Raw genomic sequence first — 27205 nt, 5'->3', positions numbered from 1 at the left:
CATTCTAGGAACCTTAAATACCTCCTTTGCCTGGGAACTTCTGGTCATCTGTAATATCGTAATTACATACTGCCTGCACCGAGGACACTTCGTTGTTCATTATTATTTATTTTTAATTACTCGATTCACTCAAAAGTGATATTATTCTCCAAGCCTGTCCTCTCATACCTGACTTGTCACTGGTCTCCCCATGTCTGCTCTTGTCGTCCTTAATCCAATTTCCCCATAACTACGAGGGTGGTCTTTTTAAAATATGAATGGGATCTTGTCATTGCCCTGCCTCATACCTTTTAGGAACTTAATACTGAGTGTGAACCAAAACACAGGCTCCTTAATGTGGTGGGCAAGTTCCTCCCAATCTGACCGTGGTGTTCCCTTCCAACTCCATCCACCTCTTTCCAGTCTTCTTTCTCATTTTACTTGAAACGTGAAGACCCAGAACTAATTTCAAAATCTTTAAGTACTTAGGAAGTATAGTACTAGTAGAAGAGTTCAAATATCTTAGAAATGTGTTCAAATAATTCATATATCCTTGATCTACTTACTTCTGTCAGTATCAAGGTTAAATAGAATATTATATTCTAGTAATAAAATTATATTAGAATAGAAAGTTAGAATATAGTCTATAGTATAAATAGAAAGAATATAGAAATTTTGGTGTTAATTTTTTAAAATCCTTAAAACCTTCAATTTCAAAAGATTATGTGCTTTTTACAATGTCCTATAAATGATTTCATGGCAAACAGACACACAAACGCCAGGGGTTGGAGATGGGGCAGGCTGTGACCACAGACAGCATGTTGGAGGTTAGGGGGATGACGGAACTGTTCTGTTTCTTGAGTATGATGATGGTTACATGAATCTCTACATGTGTTACAATTCATAGAACTGTACACTCAAAAAAGTCAAGTTTACTGTATGATAATTTAAAACAAAAAAAATTTTTAAAGCATATTTTTTTTAATGAAGAAACTGTGAAGGGTCAGTGATTTCTAGAAGTGATGATGAGGGAATTTTCCGAAAACAGATGCGATCTATTTAAGGAATAACAAAGAAAATTTGAGAAAAGTTTCGTTATTTTCTAAGGAAAGCAAAGAAACAGCATTGAATACCAATATATTGCTTTTTTCTTTGAGGACTGCTCAACCTTCATAAATGGATTTTAGATGTTCGGATATATAGGGTGGCTTTTTTGTTGCTCAGATTGATTTTTCCACCTTTTTCCCCCCAGACAAAACAAATTGGAGGAAGCCCTGTTATTTTCTGGACAATTCACAGACGCCTTGCAGGCCCTCATTGATTGGCTGTATAGAGTTGAACCCCAGCTGGCAGAAGACCAACCTGTCCACGGAGACATTGATTTGGTGATGAATCTGATCGATAATCACAAGGTATTATTATCTGGGACATTTGATTGATCTCATTGATTATCCTGAGATTAGAGGAAAGTGTAACCCCTTACCTTAGCCTTTTAACATCTAGAGATTATATATCATACTGCATAACAGTCTTTAATATTGATACATGTGTACATTTGAGCAGAATCAGGAAGCCAACTTCAAAAGTGATACAGGGAAATTAGTATCAATTGAGATACTTTTTTTTTCTTCCAATTTCCAGATTTAAAACCTTTTAGAACTTAGAAAGTGGTTTCATTCTCTGGTGCTTTAAAACATGTTCCAAGAATGTTTTACAGTCTTTTGTTATGTATGTAAATAATTATGTAATGTAATTTAAAATCACTCCCTCAGTAACCTGGAACTTGGTCATTGCATAAGCATATGAATTTGTGACATGATCTATGGGGGTCAAGATAGGCTGCTTTTCTGTTATGAAAAACTGTTTTAACCTTGCCCCTTGAACTCTAGCAATTTATGAGCTATCAGCGTAGGCTCTGAGGGATTCGATTATTACTTTAAGTCAGGTGGTTTCCTTGCAATCTCCTGAGATGGATTTAAAATTTTTGTTCCAATCAAAGGGAATATTCAAGACCTCCAACTGATACTGAGTGCAAGGTCCAAAATTATGGTAAAATGTTATATTACAACTTAAAGAACCTCGAAAACAATCTGAGGCACAGTAGTAATGTGGAATGGTTGTACCAGAGTAGACTTTATATACAAATATCTTACAGCACTGTACTTGAACTCATATTTTATTTCTCCTCTGTTATTTTTTTTTTTAAGATTTTATTTATTCATTTATTTGAGAGAGTGAGAGAGAGAGAGCACACGAGAGGGGGGAGGGTCAGAGGGAGAAGCAGACTCCCTGCCGAGCAGGGAGCCCGATGCGGGACTCGATCCCGGGACTCCAGGATCATGACCTGAGCCGAAGGCAGTCGCTTGACCAACTGAGCCACCCAGGCGCCCCTCTCCTCTGTTATTTTTGAACTCAGAAAATTTATTTCATTTTAAAATGTTTTCTTTATACTTCCCTAGCTATGCTATTTTGATCTTAACCTGTTCCTTTTTAAATAGTTGGTCCTTTTGCATATTTATTTCCCCTTTTCTGGTTCTGTTATCTGATTATATCTATAAAAGAGAGTTTGTTGCATTTGAATATTATCAAAAAATCAAAGAATAAATGAAGAATTGTGATTGGGCCTACAAAAATTAAGAATTTTGAGTTTTGTTGCTTTGCCTATATTGAAACAAATGTTTTGTGCATGATTAATACAAACTTTCTTATTCCTTGGCATTCATTCAATGAGTAATGAATAGTGTAATGTTACTTTTTACATAAATGCCATTTGTATAAACTCACTGTCTAAATATTTACTCCCTTCAGCACTTGCCAGGTTTTTATATATTAAAGGTCATCAAGAATAAGTTAATCATTCAGCATTAGTAATACAACTGGAAGGCTTGGGAAGAAGTTTAAGTTCACAAAGTACATTGGCAAGTCTGCTCAGAACTATCGGGCTAGTCCTATCACAAACAGATTATATAAACACTGTATTTTCTGTGCCTGTGTGTGTATGTGTGTGTGTGTGTCTGTCTGTCTGTCTGTCTGCAGACACATCTCATTTAACACCATTAGAGTGAAATCAAGCAAATAATTCATTCCACTATGTTTGGATTGTTTTTGATGGCCTCACTTTCATGAATGATCTGATTATCAGAATAGAAACTCATGGATAGAGCCAAAATGATAAGATGTGCTTAGTAATAATTCATTTGTGATCATCTTTTAGAAAAATAAGTTAATATTATTCTATCCATGAGCTTGGTTAATTTGTGCTCGCTTCGGCAGCACATATAGTAAAATAAGCTTGGTTAATTTGAAAGATATAGTTGCATACACAGACTCTTGGATCAGAAATGAAGGACCCTGGGCTCATTTTTTGGATTAGGTCTATGGCCAAAAGAAGCCAGTCTAACTCCTGACACATCAAAGTTTATCAAAATTAGGCAAGAGGGGGAAAAAAGCTTTTCTTCCAAAATGACAGGTAAGGATGTAAGCACCTAAAATTTGACACTGGAGGTTAGTTCTCAGGATACCGAAAGCTGAAGCCGTGTTGCAGAGAAAAAGACTGCACACCACTTCCCTGTGAGCACCCCTGCCATTCCCTCCAATACCCCTCGTGCAGTACCCCAGGATTGCTTAGTTCTTTGTTAGTCTGTTAGATATGTCTGTTAATTAAGAGGAATGAGGTAGCCTGCACATCTGGGCACTTAGAGGATTTGAGAGGAATTGGGATGCCATACTAAAGAATTATAGAAAAAAGAGAATGTGATGTTTTCTTTTGTGCCATTGAAACTGAGTGGCCACCATTATTTAAATCCAAGGCATCATTTGAAAATGAAGGTTTGTTCACTCAGGAGAGTGCTAGGAGATTGAACAACTTTACCATGTTCTTCACAGCACTCTGATAGGAGCAATGTGTCATGACTTAGCTCCTGAAGATTCTGTGAAAAGTATGACTCATTAAACTGTAGATCTTAGAGACTGGCACATGAGTCATGTACACATATATTCCAAACTGTGTTTTACTGGTTTCGTTTTGTCGTTAAAAATAAATTTTTTATAAAAATATGCTCTTTCTAGGTTTTCCAAAAAGAACTGGGGAAGAGGACCAGCAGCGTGCAGGCCCTGAAGCGCTCGGCACGAGAGCTCATAGAGGGTAGCCGAGACGACTCCTCCTGGGTCAAGGTCCAGATGCAGGAATTGAGCACACGCTGGGAGACCGTGTGTGCACTCTCCATATCAAAGCAGACACGCCTGGAAGCAGCCCTGCGTCAGGTAGAAGTCTTGTAAATTGCAGCTGGGGGTAGTGAGAAAGCTATCAAAGCCTCAACCAGAACTGCTCTTGTGGAGAACTGCTTCACTCCTCCTTTCTTAACTGGGACAGTGATGGAGAAGTAGATTCTGAGAGCATCCTTGCCTTGCTTCCCCCCAAGAGTTTAAATTAGTCACAGAGGGAAGTTTTCTCATCTTCACATAAAAGTGCTGCTCTCGTAATTTTTCAGCCCGAATGTGTAATGGGCTGCCCTGCATCTAACATCAGATTGTTAAAATGGTGAATTAGTCTTCATATAGGCCTTTTTGATATATTAGAGGTCTTACATTTGTAAAGTGTAGCAACATGTATCTTTATCTTTTTAGTGGTAAAAATGCATATCGTTAATCAATGTAAATGTAAGACTTTTTTTTTTTTCATTGAGAGAAGGACTCTATACTAACAAGCATCTTTGGGGATCTTCTTCGGGGTGTGTGTGTGTGTGTGTGTGTGTGTGTGTGTGTGTGTGTGTGAACTGTTAGGCAGAGGAATTTCACTCAGTGGTGCATGCCCTGCTGGAGTGGCTGGCTGAGGCGGAGCAAACCCTTCGTTTCCATGGCGCTCTCCCAGACGACGAGGATGCTCTTCGGACGCTCATTGATCAGCATAAAGTGAGTTATATAAATGCTAAGTAAAATGAAATGAGAAAATCCAATAGACTCATGATTGTAGATATGAACTGCATGCATATTTCCCTTCCTGAGAAGTAATTAAAGATCTGGCACATTTGAGAATTTACCCGTGTCCTCCTTGCTTACATAGGTGTGTCCCCATGCACCCAAATAAGTGTAGCTATCTTTCCATGCTTTCTTTATGAAGAAGACAAGTAATTTAGTAACTGGTCTTAAAATTTTATTTTTCAGTCTCTGCCAGTTCTGGCTTTAATCGAGATCCACCTTAAATTCTTTTGAGGAGTAGCCCGTAGTATAAATTATAAACTTAAAATGAATTCTGTAAGTAGATACACTATTGAATAGTTAACCAAATAAAAATCTGGCCACTGAGTTTTCAGGTCAACTTCTATTTTGTAACAGTGCCTAGAACTAGCAAAACCCTCAAGAGAGTGGTCTGGATACCTCTTAACACATGTGGGGTTTTTTTTCATTTTTTTTTTTTTTTAACATTTGACTTTTAAAAACTTAGAAATTTTGCAGTGCTAACACTGAATGCGATATTGGTGTCAACATGTTCATTTAAAAGGTCTGTTTAACACCCTGAACGGCTCATCTTCCAGTGTCAGGTTCGAAGGATGTCATTAGTGCCCGAGTAGCGTGGATTATGTCATCTGGGGAGACTTCTTACTTGTGATGACTGTGCTCTTTCAATGATGGGTTGCCTAACCTATAGCGATGAAATACTGCCTTGTCATTAATGAAAGTGATGCGAGCTTGTCTAACATTATCTGGAGGAATGGAATGCTCCGTAAACCATTTAAAATCGAAGCTAGAATGTAAGAGTAGGAAAATGACATCAAATTTATTATAAATTTTTGACTCGGCTCAGTGTTTTGAAGAGCTCGAGTTCCACTGACACAGTTGGGTCTCAGAGTAGCTTCTTGAAGCCTGTTTGAATATCTAACACCTTACAGTAAGGTGTCACCCCCCTCAGAGCAGGAACAGGAAACCCCCAGAAACATCAGGAGGCAGGATGTCCACAGCAGAGGTAGTGTTGTGGGGTTTTTTGTTTTTGTTTCATCTTTAAATATTTTTAAATAGTGTAAAATTACATGTAATTTTATAAAGGGCTGCTTAGTACTAATAATTTGCAGTAACATCATCCATTCTTTCTAATTTCCTCTGCTTTCTTCACACATGACCAAATAAAAGTAAAACGGGATATTTAATTTCTTAGCCCCAGGACCAGAGACTTCTCAGTACAGTCCACTTTCTAAAAATGGCAAGCTTTCCCAGGTGAGCACAGAATGCAAGCAGGGGTTGATCGTCCAGCCCACGGCACTCTGGGCAGGACTCTTGCGCTGCTAGGTTAGGGGTGATTAAAGGTATATGGTCAGATCACCTGTCCTTGGGAAAGCACAGCTATTATTGACTTCTGGTTTTCTCTTCCTAGTGAAGCTTTTTTTTTTTTTTTTTCCTTCCAGTTAAGCAGATCTATATTGGGGGAAATTAAAATACTTTTAAAAGTAGGTTATGATATTTAAAAAGTAGGTCATGTTAGTGGAGTATATTGTTAATCCAACCTTGACACGACAGCAGTAAAAATATGTAAATGAAAGTTAAAAAGCATTTATTCAGTCACAAAGACACAAAATTGAATAAGACACAGTCTTTTGATCTTGTGGCCCTTAATGTCCAGGGAGTATGTGAGGAAACGTAGCAACATGTCAGAGTAGGAGGTATATGACAGAGCTGCGTCACAGAGCCCGAAAACAAAAGGTCACTAGACATTATAGGAAACACTTAGATTTTCAGATGATCACCCTGATCACATGGCATGGGCAGTACGGAGTGTCAGCTCTCTCTGCAGCCTCTGCAGCCCTTGTTCCGGACTAAGGAATCCGTCTTAGTGCTGTGGTCCAGACTGGGGTGCTGGCGGATGCTTGAAACTCACTATGAGGATTTGGAAGCATGCGACCTTTTTTTTAAGGCAGAGGTCCTCATTTGTAGCCACACTTTCAGAGTTCTGTGACTCCTGTATCTATGGATACAGTTCTGATGGGAGAAAGTACAGTTATATGCATGAGACATTTGCAAAAAGGTTGATTTGAAAGCATTTTGAAGCCCGTCAAGGCTTCTTCATCCCACCAGAGCAGGGGATGGCTGTTTCTGGCTGTCAGGCTGCCAGGCTCACCCCCTTCAGGCTCTCCCCAGCTCTTTCCTGCTGGACATTTGGGCCCTCTCTCCCTCACCCCGAACATTTATAGTTCCTTGCCCACCCTTCTCTCTTCCTTTTTGGTACATATTCCTCTCATTCCTGGCACACAGTTCATGCTATTTTAAATATACAACCTCCTAGTCTTACTTGTTGGGACATTTTTTTTTCAGTCTATATTATTTTTGTCTCTGGTAATACTATCTCTCCTAGTCCTATTCTCCATTACTATACTTACAAGATATCCAGATATAGAAGACTGTTTTTTGTACATAACATGTTTTGTAAAGCATGAGATGTTATCCATGTACTTAGAAATAAATGTTAGAAAGTACTTCATTTCCCATTTTTGTCCCTTCTCCTCTCTTAATTCCCCAATTAGTGAATTATTTCCAGCTGTGAATGAAGCAACTGAAGTTCTCATGTATTGTCTAACTCTGACGGTCACATGCACGTCACTGGAGTTTTGTTTTCAGCCAGAGCCAGCAGCTAATCGAGGTCTTTGTTTCTGCCCTAGGAATTCATGAAGAAACTGGAAGAAAAACGGGCCGCGCTGAATAAAGCTACCAGTATGGGAGACGCCGTCCTGGCCATCTGCCACCCTGACTCCATCACCACCATTAAGCACTGGATAACCATCATCCGGGCCAGGTTTGAGGAGGTCAGTGGGTCTCAGGTCATTGTTAGAGCAGCAACAGCTTTGAGAATTGGGGGTAAAGAAACTTCAGCAGTTGAGATACATTTATGACCGTGGGAACAGGAGGCCTCTGCAAAGCAAAATGCTCTTTAAAATACCTTCCTGTGTGCCTGACCTGTCTCTGCAGTCTGCTTTTATTTAAAAAGTTAAAGCCGTTTTGCAGCTATGTCCCTGAAGCATGAAAAGGCAAATATTTGGTTCCCTGTATGATTTTTTTGTCCCACTTCCACATTATCTCTGTTGAGTAATCCAGCACCCGAATTGTACTTCAGGGGAGTATATGCTTGGGGAGTGGACTGCGTGCATGAACTGAACTCTGTATTTTAAGATTTTAGCTATTTTTATTTCCACTCAGTGCTACATGGAATAAGCATCCTTGAGCCTTCAGAAGATGCATATCTGAACTCAGATTAGAAATCTCAAGGAAGCCTGGGTGTTTGACACCCACCCATCTCTAAGTAAGGGGGCAAACATCAGAGGGGGCTCTCATGTCCTCCGCAAGCTGGGTCTTGGTACCACTGATGGGATCTAGAAAGACTGGAAGTGTTATGACTCCAGGCCCAGGATGATCCAAATTTACATTTAAATGCTGTGTATTTTTGCATCGATTAAATTATTACCTGAGATGGATGAAATTCAGAGACATTTGTCTCCCCAACAGGTGCTGGCCTGGGCGAAGCAGCATCAGCAGAGATTGGCAAGTGCTCTGGCTGGGCTCATTGCGAAACAGGAATTGTTGGAAGCTTTGCTGGCTTGGTTGCAGTGGGCCGAGACTACACTTAGTGACAAGGACAAAGAAGTCATCCCCCAGGAAATCGAAGAGGTGAAAGCCCTCATCGCAGAACACCAGGTAAAATAAATACCATCCTAACCCCTGTCTTTTCAGATACTGTTTTTATTTCACTACCATACTTCTCAGAAGAGTGCTTTGTGCTTGTTACCTTCACTTCCTCGAACACACTCAAGTCCTTCCTTACACTTACCTTCCGCTCCACCCTGTCCTTCTGCTCCATCTTCTGGCGACCTCGCCCTCCCGTGCTTTACTGTTCCATTCTTGCATATTCTACTCTCTGCTGCTACACATCTCCCACGGTGACCGTCTGTACTTCAAATAGATCCTGTCTACAAGGGAGCGCATCGTCTTGCTCAAAAAAAAAAAAATGACTTCTCTATCCTACCTGTTTCAAACTGAAATGATGGGTGTCACACTACCTCTGATTTATTTGTTTGCTTGTTACTTTGTTTGGTACACTTTTACAAAGGGAAACATTACTAAGTCAGCTTAGTTGACTAAGCAGTTAATATTGCTATTAGATTTTTAATAAAGGTCTGAGCCATCGATGTCCGTAATGGCCCTGAAGGGCCTCACGCCATCTTCTCTGTGATCAGAGTTCTCCAGTGTGACAGATATTCCAGAAATGTGTTTCTCCACTCTTCGCTTTTATCCCCCTCCTCTTTTTTTCATCCCTTTTCACCACAGTCTCGGTCTTTGCTGCATATTCCAGATATAGGGATATCTAAGTTAGCAATAATAATATAAGCCTAAGGAGACAAGACAAGAAGTGGCAAGATAGTCAGACCTCTTAAATGGAAACTTTAACGTGAATAACTTTTATCTCCCTTGGCATAGCGTATGTATCAACAGAAATAATTTAAAATATATCCATATTTAATGTGGTTGCTGTATGTCACTGTATATCAAAGCCATCCTAAGTATTTCAAGTATGTAAGTGAAATGTGCCGCAGAGAAGCCCTAAGGACCAGCCCAGGTAATTAGTTGCTTTGCAGATAAATGCTCACTTTAAGATTCTTCAGGAAGAGCTTGGAAGCTCTGGAAGATCCTGGTTGATACACAGATAGGTTATATCAATTATTCAGCTGTTCCCATGTGTGGTCTTCAAACTAAAACAAATTACTGTTACAGTGCTCTAATTACTTACCAGGTATAACATTTTATATTCTTTAGATATGAGTAAATGCTATGTTATGGTGGCTTACATTTTTCCCCCTAAAGATACAACAAGTTGGTTTATGCCTTTTTTTCCAGGATAAATTTCAGAAATAATAGCATGGTCTTTTTATCCTTTGTTTTTAGTTCATTTCTGAAGATAGTTTTCTCTGATGTACTTATATTTAACTGACATTGACATTTCAGACCTTCATGGAGGAAATGACCAGAAAACAACCTGATGTGGACAAAGTTACCAAGACCTACAAGAGGAGAGCGGCTGATCCTTCCTCATTACAGTCCCATATTCCAGTCCTGGATAAGGGACGAGCAGGAAGTAAGCAGTGGCCAATTACTTACATGGCTAAAGCCAAGGAAGTTAGTTTTGAGTTGTCGTTTGAAATTTCAGAGCAATTGGTGATTCTATGAGCTCCTCTCTGTCATAAAAGTTTTCCTTGAAAGAATACATGGGCTCAAATATTGTAGCAGCTTATTTAAAAATAAAGAAAAAGATATATCCAGGTCTCTCTGTGTAGTTTTATTTGCTTGAAGGTTATCTTTTAGATTAGCTAGAAGAAATTGGAAAAAATTTGCAACAAGAACAGAAACCATCATCCCCTTTTGCTTCTATTATGTAAATAACCTTACGGTGGGATGTAACAGAAATGACCATGACCTGGATAAAGTTCACGACCTAACTGTTCATTAGTGGCCAGCAGTCAGGTAGATTTCGCCCATATTCATATGACTTCAGGCTCTATTTACTTCTCAGACTACCTTGACTCCACGAAATGAAGTTACAAAGGGACATTAAAAACAATAATAGCTGGCTTGGAGAAGATTTAAAAGAAGCACAATTTATATCTGAATAGTGGTAATTTTATATATTCCCAAATGGTGCTTTAATAAAATGATTTCACATCTTTTGTAGTTGCTGTATTACACAAGGGGGCAAGGTAACAAAGTGGTTAAGAACTCTGGAGGCAGACTCCTTACCAGCTGGGAAATTGAACCTGGGACAAGTTACTTACACTCTCTCTGAGCCTCAATTTACACATTTATAAAGGGGGTAATTATAACCTCATTGGATTCTGGTGAGGATTTAATGAGCTAATGTGTATGAAGCGCTTAGCATACTTCCTGGCATGTAGTTAAATGCTCAATACATATTAGCTGTTGGTATTTTTGTATAGCCTCGTAGGAGTTAGGAACTCTGGGCAAATCCCAGCTTGGACGCTCACTTCCTTTATGACTTTAGGCCAGTAGTTTTTCTAGGGCACATTTAATCATTTAGTTAGATGAGGAAAATCCATTGAGACAGTTGTTCTCTGATGTTATAGAAACTTGTGAAAAATAGCCAGAAAAGAGGGAGAAAATGTTAGTAAGGCAGTAAATTGGGGTATGAGACTATGCACAGGAAACATACAATCTCTGTGGAAAATGGACTTGGATGAAACCTGGGATCCTACACACACGTCCATATTTGATCAGAATTTGTAAAGTATCTTGCTGTGACTCAAATGAATGGCCACTGTCTCCTGCCCTCACTTGCCCTCCTTCTAGCCGTCTTTTCTAAGAAGGACAGCTGGTTTTGTGTAGTTGATTCTAAGATAAGTCTCACTGCCCTGGGAGATTTCTTTTATCATGCCTTAACAAAAGACAGGATCACAAGGTACTTCGTTGTCAATGAAATGGCATGGATTTTAAGCTGGAAAATGTTTTAAACATAATTTTATAAAGAGAGCTTTCCAGTATTTAAATGCCCCTGTCAGGATATGTTTCTCTATTTTATATGAAAATTATGTGATCCTTGGTAAGTAAAACAGATCTGGACTTGAACATTATACATCATCTAAATAAGATATTTCTAAATAATTAAGTTGACTCAGTCTTAGCTAGGAACAATAAAGGCCAGGCCTTAACATATTTCAGAACCCTGGAAACTGTCCTCCTAACTGAAGTTGTATTTTAATAGGAAAGCGCTTTCCGGCATCAAGCTTATATCCCTCTGGATCACAGACGCAAATTGAAACCAAGAATCCCAGGGTCAACTTATTGGTGAGCAAATGGCAGCAAGTTTGGCTCCTTGCGTTGGAAAGGAGGAGAAAACTTAATGACGCCTTGGACAGACTGGAGGAGGTTAGAAAACTCCTATATTCAGCACCCCTGATATATGGGATGTGGGTTTAGGGAATCAATAAAGTAAAAAACAACAGTTGACCCTTGAACAACATGAGGGTTGGGGACGCCAGCATCCTCCCCCTTCCTGCCCCCCCCCCACACTGCATAGTCAAAAAATCCATGTGTAACTTTTGATTCTCCAAAACTGAAATGCTTAAAAGCTTACTGTTGACCTGAAGCCTTATCTGTAGTAGCCTCTGTTTACCAAATGCCTTACCCATGATAAGCAATTAATGCAAATTTTGTATGTTGTATGTGTTATATATTGTATTCTTACCAGAAAATGAGCTAGAGAAAAGGAAATGTTATTAAGAAAATCACAAGGAAGAGAAAATACATCTTTTTTTATTTTGTAAAAAACCTGCATGAAAGTGGACCCACACAGTTCAAACCCATGTTGACAAGGGTCCACTATAATATGTTTTAACATAATCAGAAGCTGACTGCATAAGAAAAGATCCAGCTTAACATATGTTTGCTTGGTATTACCTGGGAAATATTACTATTGATAATTCAGATATTTTCATTATATATATGTTCTGTGGTCTGAGATTTAGAGTTTCAGATTCTGAAACTGTGAAGTTTTTAGAAACCTAGAGAAGGTAGAATGGCAAACAGCAGGGAGAGAGCAGAGGTGGTAAGTGCTGCTGAGCTGGGCCTGCTGTCTGGTGGGCATAGAACTTACCAGTAGTGTTTCTTTGGGGCCGTCCACCTTTGTCACATTGGCACTCTCAGAAATTTTCAGTTTGACTTCTTGAGGAGCTTTATTTGTTTCTTTTATTTGAAAAGAAAAACCAGTGACAGGAGTGAAATTCCAGGAAAGATGTTCCTGTACTCCCTTTGCAAGATCAGACCTTTTTTTTGAAGTCAGAAAGACCTGTACGTGATCTGGAAGGTCATTAAAAATAACTTTATTCATAAAGTATGAGATATCATTTGAGCCCCATATGAACCAAAATACCTTTTGTCCTTTCCAGCTGAGGGAATTTGCTAACTTTGATTTTGATATATGGCGCAAAAAATACATGAGGTGGATGAATCATAAGAAATCTCGAGTGATGGACTTCTTCAGGAGAATTGATAAAGATCAGGACGGGAAAATAACCCGACAAGAATTTATTGATGGAATTCTTTCCTCAAGTAAGTCCCAAGAGAGGTGACTCTAAATGATGTCATTTTTAAAGAAAATAAGCACAGTTTAAACTTGTGTTACCAGTGAAGCATTGCCTTTAAACTTGGCTATGAAGTCACTGCCCTCAGTGACGTGTCCTTGGTGAAATGTGTGGTTTTGGCGTCAGGCATATTTCGTACTCATGTAACCGCAGTTAGTATATTCCTTGTTCCACTGCAGCTGTGTCCTCATTAGTATAATAAAGCTAATAATCTGATTCTTAGATTGTTTGTTTTGTCCGACCTGTAATGGGAAATCAATCAATTCAAGTCAGCCTCTTCCCTTTTTTGTTCTAATTGATACTTAATCCTTGTCATTAGTGGGAAATTAGAACTCTATAAAAATTCTTAAGGTATGTGTCACCTTGTTTGATGGTTGAGTCATATGGACGTGATTTCTCTGGCAGATGTTACTGGAAATAATTCTTAAATTTAATATAATCATATGAGTATATATGATATGAATTCATATATATAAAATTCATATATTCCTTAAGTAGAGTGGTAGTTGAACCATATGAAATTGGCTAATTTTAAACAGTTTTCAACCTAGTAAAACAGCAATTTCAAATGATTCACCCTGGTAGTAATTAAAGATAAATGTAGGTCCCATATATAGTGGTTTCATTTGTTATGATATAAATCAGCTTTTAAGAGTATTTTAATATGTTTGATGACCCTGATAATTTAACTGGCTACATTAAGATAAAAATAATACAGTTGAGGCAGAATTAGCAAGTTATACTACTTAACTTTTTTTTTTAAGATTAAATCTTTTTGTAAAATGTTGTTGTAAATAGCAGGTCTTAAAAACTTTCACTGGTGGGGCGCCTGGGTGGCTCGGTCGTTGGGCATCTGCCTTCGGCTCAGGTCATGATCCCGGGGTCCTGGGATTGAGCCCCACATCCGGCTCCCCGCTCTGCGGGGAGCCTGCTTCTCCCTCTCCCATTCCCCCTGCTTGTGTTCCCTCTCTTGCTGTGTCTCTCTCTGTCAGATAAGTAAGTAAAATCTTTAAAAAAAAAAACCCAAAAAACAAAAACAACTTTCACTGGGAATGTAGTATGGCTTACTCTGAGAGTATCTTAATTATCATTTATACGTGGAATCTACATACAGAGTGAAACTCACAGAGAGTAGAAAAGAGGTTGCCAGGGGCTGGGAGGTGGTGGGGGAGGGAATAGGCAGAGCCTGGTAAAAGGGTACAAACTTTAAGCTGTACGATGTGTAAGGTCTAAGGATCTGAAGCATAACCTGATGGCTACAGTTGATAACACTGTATTGTGTAGTTGAAATTTTCTGAGTAGAACTTAAACATTCAGAAAAAAACAAAAAACATATGTGAGGTGGTGGGTGTGTTAATTAACTTCATGGGAGGACCCCTTTCACAACATGTACAAGGATCAGATCATTGCGATGTACACCGTTCAGTATCTTACAGTTTTATTTTTCAGCTACACTTCAGTAATCTTACTTCACTATTATTTTGAAAATTTTAGAGTTTCCAACCAGCCGCTTGGAGATGAGCGCGGTGGCAGACATCTTTGACCGAGACGGCGACGGGTATATTGACTACTACGAATTTGTAGCAGCCCTTCACCCAAATAAAGACGCCTATAAACCCGTCACTGATGCCGACAAAATCGAAGATGAGGTACTCCATACCCCCCACCCCCTGCAACAACAGCAGTGTGCCACTGCCAGGGTACCACGTGCAAATTCATGCAGCCGTTTTATCTTATGTACCTCCATCTTGAGCTGTTGTGTCGAGGGCTTTACGGACTCCGCGATGTAATGTTAACTTTAAGTGGACATTGCGTCATTGTTTTTGGCAGGTGACAAGGCAGGTGGCGAAATGTAAATGTGCAAAACGATTTCAAGTTGAACAGATCGGAGACAACAAATACAGGGTGAGTTTTCAAAAATTAACGGTTTAGTTCTCTTGAAGGATAAAAATGGAAATTTATATACAATCTGAACTGCATTGCTTTCCAGGAATGCTAATTATTTATTTTTTACCTTACGTCGCAGTAGAATGGTATATGAAATTCCAGCTTTTGTCATTTTAAATTATTTAGAGATAGCCTGCATTTTGTAAATTAGGACATATCTTTGACACACGCTTCACTTTGAGGAGGAAAACACATCCCACATACTCAGGTTGCTTCCTATGACTTTATAATATATTTTATTATGATTACAGGTAAGTTTTCATATTTCTAATAAAGCTATTCAAAGGCAGAACCACGAAGTTAAAAATGTTGAATCATTTTCAGAAATACGAAAAAGGGGCAAAGGTTTCCACTTGTGTAGTTACTTTTCCTTTTATTCAGAATCTCAAAAGCTCAGTTCACCTTCTTCAAAATAATTATTTGAACACCAGTGTGACTTTGTCACTCCTCTATCTTTTTCTTCTCTTTTTTGGAATATCTCTTACATGTAGTAGCTAGATAGGAAATGTGCTGAGTTTCCCTAATACAGTATGTTACTTACAAGCGAAATTTCTTTTTGATTTTAGTTTTTGTATTTTCATATTGAAAAATATTCGACATATTTGAATTTCTAACCTAAATTTGAAACCCAAGGATTTAAAAAAAAAAAAACTTTTATAGAAAATTTACTGATTATATGGTTTGAAGTGGGTACCTGCACATCTCTAAACTAGATACTATATCCAGGAGCCCAGAGTGTGAAGGATTGTATGTGTGTGTTCTAGAGTCATATAGAAAGTTTCCTATTGAACTAATTGTGTCTTTCTTCCATTTTTCATTTTTTTTTTATCAGTTCTTCCTGGGAAATCAGGTATAAACCAGTGGAATGTATTCTCAAGTTCCCAATGATTTTTTTTTTTTAACTTTAATTCATAGTCATTAAAGCTTGCCATGGCCAATCTTTCCCATGCTGTTGCCCTAGCTACTACATTGTTGGTTGGCGTGGTGTTTCTGTAAACGCTCTTAAGGGTCCTTGATCCAGGATTCCTTTTTGCCGTGTGTCTCAAATGAGGAGATTACTTTTAAGCAAACCAGATAATAAATTGTAGCTTGACTGGTCACAGTGTTACAAATGCAATTTTCAGTTCCAGTTTATAAGGAGACTGCTAGCATATGTTTTATGCAAACACTTATTGGAACACAGATTTGATGCTGCACATATCTCTATGCTGTGTTTTACTATTGAGGTAAAAAAAAATCAAACATTGAGGTCATGTGGTTGACAGTAGCTAGAGAAGGATCCGCACTGGGCAGTGACGTGGGAAGACGAGAGTAGTGAGAAGTCTCCCTGGCACTCAGCCACAGGTAATGTGTTCTCTCCAAAGCAGCGATTGTCCCATTTGTCCTAAATCACTGATTCAGGGCTTTGCATCTTCTGAGTAGAAATTTTAACTCCGGTATCATTCCTTTTGAGGAAATGTATCTCTTATAACTTCTATGAAATCTTAAAACCACACTTTATCCCGTTTTGACTTTACATTGAAGTCAGTATAAACTGTCCAGTGGCCCTGTGTCATGATCACAATTTTTAGAACTAAAGAGAAATTGTGTTTTGATTTAAACAAAAGAGTTTTTCACTGTATGCTTTTGGAAAGAACCATACTATTTATAATACCTGACCATATCATGTTAGATATTACTCTGCCACTCGGTTTTTAAGCCATATTACCTCTCAAGTTTCAAATTCCCTATTATCCCCATTCATTGCAAGCACATAATTTTTTCAAATAGAAATTTCAGTTCCTTTGAATAGATGTCTTTAAGACTTGGCATTAGTTATAATAGATAAAAAGTTACTGTTCTGCTCACTTCTTGTTATTTTCTGAATCAACAATTGGGGTAGTATTTTTTACTTGTGGAAAGGATGAGAAAAGTGCTCTCTTTAAGAAGGTTTTATTCAGGGTGCCTTGGTGGCTCAGTTGGTTAAGAAGGTTTTATTCACTGAAAACACTAAGAGCAAACATTAGTCCTATTTTTTTCTTGACTCACGATTTGGCTGTTAGGAAAATTAGGGAAATTCTGAAGGCAATGTTAGTTGTCTAGAGAATGCCCTCTCAAAATAAATGTAAATCATATTTACTAGAATTGAAATATCTCTATAAAATAATAACATTATTTCCTTAAAACTTTTGTTTGAACATAATCTTGGAACGAAAGTGTCTGGTCTAATTATCTGGTTTCTTAAGGGTAATTTTCTTTAAATCCCTTCCTTTTCCTTTGCTTATTAATTAGCAGCACCAAATTTTTTCTAACAAAATAAATATATATTTTGATTTTTAAATTTTAATTTACTTTTCAGGAACCGGTTCATTTTATAGGAAAGTTTAAATCTCAAGCCTTTGAAAATGGACTTAGAAATAGCAATATAAAAAGGGTTGATGTAAAACGCATGAGTTCCTGCTGGTGCATTTTACATGCTTTCCAGGTCCTTTTGAGTTTCAGGGTCTTGAATGGTTGGCTTTGTTTTAGGGCTCCTTTCCTGAAACTCAGTGTTAAAGCATATTGAAAAGTGGCAGATTGTATCTACTTAAAATAAAGCTTTCTGTTTATCCATCATTAACCCAGACAAATAGTCAAAGTCACAATTGTATCTTACCTGCCTTTAAAAGAAGTTTTATTTATGCTTACCTGACTGTTCATTTTGCTATGGTATCTGCTGGGTTGGCAGCCGTGAAATTTGGTTTGGTGATTTTTACAAGCTGAACATGAGCCTATTAGAAATGATTTAACAGTATAAAATTATTTCTCATGGGCTTTCAAAATAAATCTTACAATCAGAAACTATGTAGTCTAGACCTTTATTCAGGACTTGCAGAATTTGTAGTGTATCCAAGTGATTGGAGATCCATTGAAAGGGTAAGAACTCAACTGCTTATTAGTGTCTGTAATTATGGTACAAACAGCTTTAAGAGAAGGCTTTTTAGATTTGAAAGCTATATCATTAATAATGTGTCACTGGCTGTTCTAATATTACAGTATTCCAAAATGGCACATTAATCCAGCCTTTAACAAATTGGTTTACCAGATCATTAGTGATGCAGAAATTTTAGTTGACTGTGAAATTTTTGTTGGTCATGTTCATTTACTACTTTATCTCTCTAAGTCACAACTGCTCTTAGAGAAAATGAAACGAGTTTCTGGAGATTTCTCTCACAGATTTCAGCGGAAAACAGTTTTAGTAGGAAGTTTTAATGAAGAAGAATCAGAGTTTATTAGATTTTCTTTAGAATCTTATAAGCCCTGGGCTAGTGGGCCAGTGCTTATTTTCATGTCTGTGTTTGATTTCTAGAAACATTTTTCAATTACTGCCTTACTAATATTGTTTCTATCATGAAGAAAAATCATTTCTTGAACAAAGCTTCAATATTATACTTGATAACCTTTGTTAGCTTTTTCCAAACTGTTTCCTTTGGGCTAAATCAGCATGCAGCAGTCTAACGCAGATCATTTCAAACACCCTTTTCTGAGATTTTACTAATCGCTGTGAACTAAGCAAGAAATTTAAGTTGGTTGCTTTTAAGCTACTGCACATTGCACATCATCCTTTAGTGTAGACTTGCTGTTGACAATTAGAGGTTCTTTCTTCCTTCATCTTCACAGTTTGGGGACTCCCAGCAACTGCGACTCGTTCGGATCCTACGAAGTACCGTAATGGTTCGTGTTGGAGGTGGATGGATGGCACTTGATGAGTTCTTAGTGAAAAATGATCCTTGCAGGGGTAAGGAGATGCTATGTCAAGATAAAAACACCATGAATGTATATCAATTTTGTACTATTTTCCAGCATCAAAAACATGCTGGGTATAATTTTGGTCATTTATTACAATAATGAATGTTTCACATTGGTCTCTGTCAGCCTAAAGTTCCCAAAGAACTTGTGGCAGTCATGTAAACCATGTTCTTCTCATTTATTTCCCTTACATCTTCTGGATAAATATGAGACTGATAGGCAGGAAATACTAGAATAGATATTTTTTAAGGAAATGCTCCCATCTGCAATTTTCAAAATGAGTATTACACCAACTAGGGAAAGGATTTCATCTGTTATTATATAGCAAAGTAAAATGAAAGGAGATTGAAGTGAAGGAGACTGCACATGCTGGACAGTAAAAGTTTAAAAGTGAAAGTTTTTCAAACTGGGGGGAGGTAAGGAAAGTAATACCTAAAAGTTTTGAAAATAATCATCAACTGCCAACTTGACTCTTACTACGAAGCTGCAGATGAGCATGTTGAAAATATAAACATATGATACTGTATTCACTCCATACCTACCAGCCAAAGAATCCTTGATTATCTTTCAATTTACCTTATTTTTCAGATCCTCTAGTCAATTGTGGCATTCTTAAGTGATTGACCTTACAAGTGGTCATTTGATTGCAGTGTCTAGTTAGGTCCCATTTACTTAGCCCATTTTTCTTCTGGGAAAAAATAAAAAAGCAATAACATTTTTGTGATTTTCTTTAACATGTGAGCTCATTTCAGTCCTCTTAATCGAACAACACAAATGTCCGTGCTGATACTGTTTCGGCTACCAAGTGGGAGGCCGGGGTTCTTCCAGTGGGGCCTCTGTTAATTTGGTGCAGGCATCTGACCATACAGGTACATCAGGGTGAGTTCCTGTGGGTCAGCAGGCCGCTGTACTCAGGGCGCCCGGGGATTGTCACATGACCCTCCTCAGTAGCTCTGCTCTCTGCAGGTCAAAGATACCCCCGCCAAAGGGGTAAAATCACAAAGACTCCCTTTTTTAATATTTTGGAAATAATGCAGCCTCAAGTGATGCAGTTCCACTTATGAGACAAAGGAATTAGAATGTGTAGTGTCCTGCTGAGTTGCTTAGAAAAGTTAGTGTGACTGTGGCCAAGTCTTCCAAATACGTTTTTCTCACTGAGTCAAATCTTTGAGTGCTTCTTTCCCCGATGCAACTTTTCTTCTAAAATGTGTGCTAAAAGCCGGATCTGAGCACCCTTTGCATATTCAACTACTGTACTTTGTTTCTTCTCTTGCTAACAGTATTCTTTAATGTGATTGGTATCCTGTGTCATTTTTTCTAGTTCATCATCATGGGAGTAAAATGTTACGTTCGGAATCAAACTCTTCAATTACTACTACTCAGCCTACTATAGGTTGGCAACCCCTCTCTTTGCCTCTCCCCTCTTGCCTTTTCTCTTTCCTACTTTTACATTCTTGCTTTAATCCTTTGTTTTAAGATAACATGCTTCATCCACCGCGTATGGCTTAACTCATATCCAACTGAGCTGGTGCTTCCAAATTTAAGTTCTGAAACATTGGCACACTTCTGGTGTGTCGCAAACGTAGGTGCTCTATAAGTGATCAGACACGTGCTAACACGTTGCTCATCGGGTTCTTGTGGGGCGTTCTCCGTGTGCATATGTGTTTGTATGAGTGTTGCATCACTGATTACCTCATATCCTTGGGTCTGGCGTTCGTTATTGCATGTCGGTTAACCCGAGTTTTTCAAGGCATAAAATAAAAAGTGAAAAACCTGAGAGTTTATATGTTGTCATCATGATTAACAAACCATCTCTCATTCTGTGTAATCCTATTGTTTAATTCCAGTGTTAAAATACTGGCATTCTCCTTACCTCAGTAGTACATGCAAAAGCTACAGTCCCTGCCTTACTGGCTTGTCTTCTCAGTGTGGGGAAGGGGTGATGAACCATGTGGGCATCAGTAGCTGGTGGATTAACAATATTTTAGCATGAGCTTTCCATTTTCATGCTGACTCTTTCTTTAATAGTGGTTATTCTTGCTGGTGTCTAGTGTTAGAATAAACACACTTTTTTTTTTCTTTCCCAAACTTACTTGTATCCAAAAGGAATGCATTGTAAAGGAATGCATTTAACTTTTTGTTATGCTGCGTTGGAGTTGGCATGGCAAAAAGCTGTTCTTGAACTCCTCACCATGGTCTGTGGTGCCAGGTAGTTGTTTTTCCCGTAATTGAGCGCCTCTTTTTTCTTTTTTCCCTTTCTTCTGTCTGCGTGCCTTGCTGTGTGTGTCACATAATCCAGCTAAAGGAAGGACAAACATGGAGCTTCGGGAGAAGTTCATTTTAGCAGATGGTGCCAGTCAGGGTATGGCTGCCTTCCGACCCCGGGGCCGAAGATCGCGGCCTTCATCACGAGGAGCGTCACCCAACCGATCAACTTCTGTATCCAGTCAGGCTGGCCAGGCAGCCTCTCCACAGGGGCCCGCCACCAGCACGCCCAAGGTAGGACTCAGATAGGAAGTGTTGTCCGTCTTCCGTGCCATCACTGTCTCGAGTAACTTTTGAATGTTTGAGGACCCTAGAACCTGTGGGGCCAGCCTTCCCCATGTGTATCCCTTCTCACAATATAACGAGTGAAGGATTGAAATATGCGTGTGTATGTATCTACACACACACACACACACACACACACACACACACACGCTTTTGCTTTGTGGCCCATCTACTTAAGAGACTATCTACTTAAGAGTTTTAGTTACCTTTCAGAGTGTTGGTTTTTTTTTTTTCCTTTCGAAATAAAGCTTTATTTATTTATTTATTTATTTGGTGTCTATGATTTGCCATCAGATCTTTGCATTTATTTTTAATGATTATCATTCTTACTGTGAAATGTTACTCTTGGCTATGAATATCTCTTTCTGTGGTTTGTTGTTTATCTGCCATACTTTACATTTGATTTGCCATTGTTCCATACAGATTCTCCATCCTTTAACACGCAATTATGGTAAACCATGGTTGACAAACAGCAAAATGTCAACTCCTTGTAAACCAGCAGAGTGCTCAGACTTTTCCGTGCCATCTACAGAGGTATCGTAAGGTCCCAGATCCTAGTCTAACAGTCTTCTTTCATTGAAACTCTCACGCACTAACATTGCTTTACCTCTCCCTTAACACATGTACTTTTGACAATACTATGTCTTTTTGTAGACTTGTATTAGACAAGTATCAACTCAGCATTTCTGCAAAGACAGAAAAGACAATTCATAGGTCTTTGGTGTCAGCTGAGCATAGTTACACTTACAGGCTCTGTGTACCTCCTTTTTTATTCTCTTCCTCATACTTAATTTGGCTTTTCTCTCTTGGGAGAGTGACACACAGGAAATTATATTCAGACCTAAGTAAAGTTTCTTTTAAAGCTCCTAGTATGCTCCTGCTTCTAGCCATAATTGAGGCAAGAAATACAATAATCCCCCTTTAGGTGAGAGTGAGAGGCACTGTCATTTACAAGAGAAAATCACTTACATTAGAAGAATGTTTGTTGTGTGTTCCTTATGAGCGCGGTCCTTCCAAATGTTTGTTATATTTATTTCTGCCCAGGAACACCGTGTGGGTAAGCCATAAGCCTTTTAGTTATCAGTATAGAGGTTTGGGGGCTGAGATATGCAAGAAGTTATCTGGCATTTTCAATAGGTGTGTGTCTTTTAAAGTCTAATAAGACTTTAATGATTACTGTTTAAGTATGCTTCAGCTTTTTAACATGGCATGATTGATGCGGATAAGATATTTAGGTCATATAAAATTTGCCAAGTTAGCTCATTTATCAGATCATCTACATTCAATTGAAAGTCAACCAAATAGATTTGAAAGAAAGTTCTCTGTCAAATGATACATATAGGTGTCAAATCACATATTTGATTAGAATCAATATTCGGGGGGGGGGTGCTGTCCCTAAACAACCTGTCTGGAAATGAAGGGGGGGATTTCATGTTAAAGGCCAGACCCTTTTATGCACGTGCTATAGTACCTTTAAAAAGCCCTTTTTATGCTTTTCAAAAACACTTTCTAATCTATTATTTAATCCTCACATGAATAATAAGAGGTAAGCAGAGAACGTTTTATTACTCTCATGACTTAGATGGAAATGATGCAAAGATCCTTGCTGGTGGTAGTAGAATTGAGGCAGAAACAACTCCTTCTTCAGCTCTTCCTCCTTCCCTGACCCCTCATGCCCACCCCTTCTCTCGGGTGGGAGAGGTGTTAGTATCATACTTTATCTAGAGACGTCTGTCACTTATGATGGATCTGTTGTAGCAAAACCTGAGAAGTTTTTTTTTTATTTTTAATTTAAATTCATTTAATTAACATATACTGTATTATTAGTTTCAGAGGTAGAGGTCAGTGATTCATCAGTCTTATACAACACCCAGTGCTCATCATATCACGTGCCCTCCTTAATGTCCATCACCCAGTTACCCCATCCCCCCACCCACCTCCCCTCTAGCAACCCTCCATTTGTTTCCTAGAGTTAACAGTTTCTGATGGTTTGCCTCCCTCTTTGATATTTTATTTTATTTTTCCTTCCCTTCACCTATGAAAACTGAGAACAGTTTAAGGAACCTCAAGCGGCATGTGTGTTTTAAATTTTGGGGACTATGCTGCTGTGTAGTTCAGATTTTTAAAAAGTGGAGACCTCCCCCAGATTAGAGTTTAAGTATGTTATTTTAACATACTTATATAACTATAAAATTATGTTTTGTTTCCAATAGCCTCATAGACAAAACAGCCAAACAGAGAAAACAATAGTATACTTCTATGGAGGGGTCTGTAAGAGAACTAGGTAGGGTTTGTGACAATAAAATAAGAATTAATCAAGGCTTTCTGAGAAGAATGATTTGGGTCTCACATGGCAATGAATTCTGCCACCTTGAGTGATATATTTCATAATTTGGGGATCCTCACTTTCTTCGTGGATTGTTGAGATTCTTTTAAAGTTAGGAATTTAGCTAGGTCAGAGTTGACAGATCTTGGGCAAACCACTGCCCTCCTCAGGCCCTCATCTTTCACATTTATAAAAAAGTTGTGATTAGGTGAGTGTGAAGAGTAATTATCCTGACATGTGTGAAAAGTATTTTGAAAACTTAAGTTTTATATGGATACAAATCACATATAAATTCCATCCTTAAATGTATGTATAGAATACGTATGTAAATGAATTTCAAATATGACATTTATATTAAATTGCAACTCCAAAGTATCAAAAGATCTTACATACGCTTTATTAAACATTTACAACTTATTAATAAGGGAAAAACTAGTTAAAAAACAAAAACCGCACACGTAATGTGTATAGATTCCTTTCCTCCAAAAAGCTCCCTGTAAGTTCATTGAGGCAAAATGACACCCCTTATACTTCTTGGGAGTTCTATTTATTTTTTTAACTTTGGGAGAATTTTCAGAATGTTGTAGTGATCTGGAAAAAATGCAGTGATTTTAGACTTATAATAAAATCTCATAGTCGTGATTGCTTTGGGCATTCTCTATGAACTCCTTTAAGAATTTTTGAAGAGTCCTCCCTAAGCATCGCACACATGTTCTGTGTGGAGAGGCCATAGAAGGTATTGCAAGTAGCTACAGTGGAGTGGTACCAAGTTAGAAAATGTCACTGCATGTTTTCTGCAGCTAAGTTTGTTTAAATGATGACTGTTTAGGCATTATTTACTTATTGCTCTAATTCTGTCTGTTCATTTCTGCCTGGTTCCCTAAAAGCTTTGGAGGTGACAGAATATGCAAGCACAACTTTTCAGAGTCCCGCCCTCTCTCTGTACCGTGCGCTCCCCATCTTTCTGCGGGACTCTCCTAACTCTAATATTCGCTGACAAACTGGAAGATACTAATGTGCTCACGGTTTAATTTGCTTTTTTTTCCCCCCTTGCTGCCATTTGGGGATCGCTATTTTTGTGTTTTCTCTTCAACATGAATTCCTTTTGAATTCAGGGAGAGAATCAGAAATGAGGAAAGCGAGCGGTGAGAACCCCATGTGGCGCTTAATCGAAATGCCCCCCCCCCCCCCCCCCAGAGGGTTTTGGCCCATCTGCAACGCGCTGTTCGCGGAAGATCATGCCACAGGGAGCCATTTCCTGAAATGTCCTTTCGCTATTAAACACAGGGTACGCCAATCCAAGGAAGCAAGCTTCGACTCCCCGGCTACTTGTCAGGGAAAGGCTTCCACTCTGGGGACGACAGTGGCTTGATAACCACCGCGGCGGCCAGAGTGCGAACACAGTTTGCAGGTGAGTGCGGCGCACGTCTGTCTTAACGGCTTCTTGCAGTGTGATCCGGGGACTAACGTCCCTGCTCTTCTTCACTGGGGCTGAAATAACGAATCGATGAAGCTGTATTCTTTTGAAATGACACCTAGCCCAGTCCTCCAGCTGCGGTAGGGGATAAACGAGTCATGAGACTAAGGGACAGGAAAATCACTTTTGGAAGGTATCAAAGAAAGCTGAACACGAGAAACACCACAGACGTGTCCTTACCCCTTCAGGCCGGAAGGTCTGGGTCCTTCTGCCTGTGCAGAAGTTACCCCGGGCTCTGTTTTGGGTGATTGGAAAAACCCAGCCATGCCGGGCCTTATACCCGTGCTGCTTCTACTTCTCCACAGGATAGTGAACCCAGTCCCTGGGGTTCTGGGCTCAGCAAGCATGAAGCGTCTTTCAAGTTTCAAGTCTTATCTTTTAAACTCCCACGTGCTTTGAATCACTTATCCTCGGGCAAAACTTACACCTAAGAGTTTGCCCCGTGTTTGCACAGCCCTAGGTACACATGTTAAACTTTGGAAAGCATAATCTTAAATTATAGGTATATTCCTCGTATCTGCCTGTAGTCAATGGAATCCTGTTTCCAGGGACTCAGCCCAAACGTACCTTTAGTTTGTAAACCTAGCTTTTTGTATATTACATCTAACTCAGAGTGAGGCCACCTTCCCTAGTGGGATGGAAAACGGCCGTGAACCCACAGGTGTCGGCTGAGTGCCTACCGGGTGACAAGAAAAACCGTGGATGTTAAGGGTGGCATTAGGTTTCAAGAATGTGTTGTGCATGGACCCAGTACTGATGAAGGGTGGTTCCCCCCTGTCGGTGCTCTCTCCCTAGATCCCAGGAAGACCCCCAGCCGTCCGGGAAGCCGAGCGGGAAGCAAGGCCGGCAGCAGGGCCAGCAGCCGCCGAGGCAGTGATGCATCAGACTTTGACATTTCAGAAATCCAGTCCGTGTGCTCAGACGTGGAGACTGTCCCCCAGACACATAGGCCTACCCCCCGAGCAGGTTCTCGGCCATCCACAGCCAAGCCTTCCAAAATCCCCACGCCCCAGAGGAAATCACCTGCCAGCAAACTGGACAAGTCCTCCAAGAGATAGTGCAATTGGTCCCACCGCGGCCCTTCCTTGAGCATTTATTATTGAAGTTTGAAAGATGTAAAATATGATGTAGAAATTATTGTGAAATAATTGCAAGAAGTGAGTTTAAAATTCTGCAGATGGCCTTATTTGTGTATTTGTCTTTTTATTTTATCTGTATGGTTTTTTGTCAGATACTCTGGGGTTAAAGGCACGTGGTCTGTGAGGGGGGAGGAAGGCGTTTCGCCGGCACGAACATTTCTGCACCGTAGCGTGCGGGGCACACATTAGGGCCCGCGACCGTCCCTGCAGGTAAGTGCCCCCAGCCCGCTCTGTCTGCCACGGCGGTCCAGCCGCGGCCCATGTCACGGATACCTCATGACCTCTTCCTGCTTCTGTAGAAACTCTGAAAAGCCAAAAGACACACAGCCGGGATGTATTTTGAGATGACTTAACTGTAAACTAAAAGACGGAGGGCAGACAGCACGTCCACACACAGTCCTCTGAGCAGTAGCTGACCGAGAGCTCACAGGAAGTTCCTTTAGGCACTGGCCAGTGCTCGGATGTTCCAGAACCTGGCAGCATTTCTGTGCCGCGGCTTCCCGAGAGGCCAGAGGCGTCCTGGATTATTAGACCTATTATACTGTAAGAATATAATTATAAAGAGCATTCATATAAATGTGAGGTTTTCTTTTGCTTGAGTGGACGGTAGCACCTGTATCATTGAACTCATTTTGTATCAAAGCAATTTTGCTTGCAGAAAGCTATGAAATAAAACATGTCCCCTAACTACATTGCTATGGAATTAATTTTTTTCCCCAGGGAAAATCCGTGTATTTTTTTATGAGCAATATCAATTTGGAGTGACCAAAAGATACTTACAAATGGGTTTATTTTGATTTCTCATCTGAAATAATCATGTTCTGGTATTATATCTATATTTAATAAATATATACATTTTAATTTATTATGTATACTCACATACTATAGAAAG

At 39.2% G+C, this 27205-nt stretch overlaps 1 protein-coding gene across 6 annotated transcripts in view; it reads left to right on the top strand.

Annotated features, from left to right (window-relative positions):
* DST (dystonin) overlaps positions 1-27005 on the top strand; it is a 364537-nt gene extending 337532 nt beyond the window's left edge. For 3 of the 6 annotated variants that reach the window (XM_034991245.1, XM_034991239.1, XM_034991241.1), the window contains 17 exons: positions 1232-1391; positions 4048-4242; positions 4762-4890; positions 7626-7769; positions 8467-8655; positions 9961-10090; positions 11729-11892; positions 12912-13074; positions 14601-14755; positions 14937-15011; positions 15886-15903; positions 18693-18810; positions 20143-20214; positions 21121-21320; positions 21795-21905; positions 24985-25108; positions 25970-27005. In XM_034991245.1, coding sequence (XP_034847136.1) covers positions 1232-1391; positions 4048-4242; positions 4762-4890; positions 7626-7769; positions 8467-8655; positions 9961-10090; positions 11729-11892; positions 12912-13074; positions 14601-14755; positions 14937-15011; positions 15886-15903; positions 18693-18810; positions 20143-20214; positions 21121-21320; positions 21795-21905; positions 24985-25108; positions 25970-26232 — 2410 coding nt within the window. In that variant the 3' untranslated portion in view covers positions 26233-27005. The remainder of the gene's footprint in view (positions 1-1231; positions 1392-4047; positions 4243-4761; positions 4891-7625; positions 7770-8466; positions 8656-9960; positions 10091-11728; positions 11893-12911; positions 13075-14600; positions 14756-14936; positions 15012-15885; positions 15904-18692; positions 18811-20142; positions 20215-21120; positions 21321-21794; positions 21906-24984; positions 25109-25969) is intronic. The other 3 variants (XM_034991240.1, XM_034991243.1, XM_034991244.1) reach the window with 1 other exon arrangement.
* Positions 27006-27205: the final 200 nt, after the last annotated feature.

Source organism: Mirounga leonina, unplaced genomic scaffold (assembly GCF_011800145.1).
Source record: "Mirounga leonina isolate KUSES-001 unplaced genomic scaffold, KU_Mleo_1.0 Mir_53, whole genome shotgun sequence".
NCBI classification, from domain to species: Eukaryota; Metazoa; Chordata; class Mammalia; order Carnivora; family Phocidae; genus Mirounga; species Mirounga leonina.
This window is presented reverse-complemented; position numbering and strand designations above follow the sequence as displayed.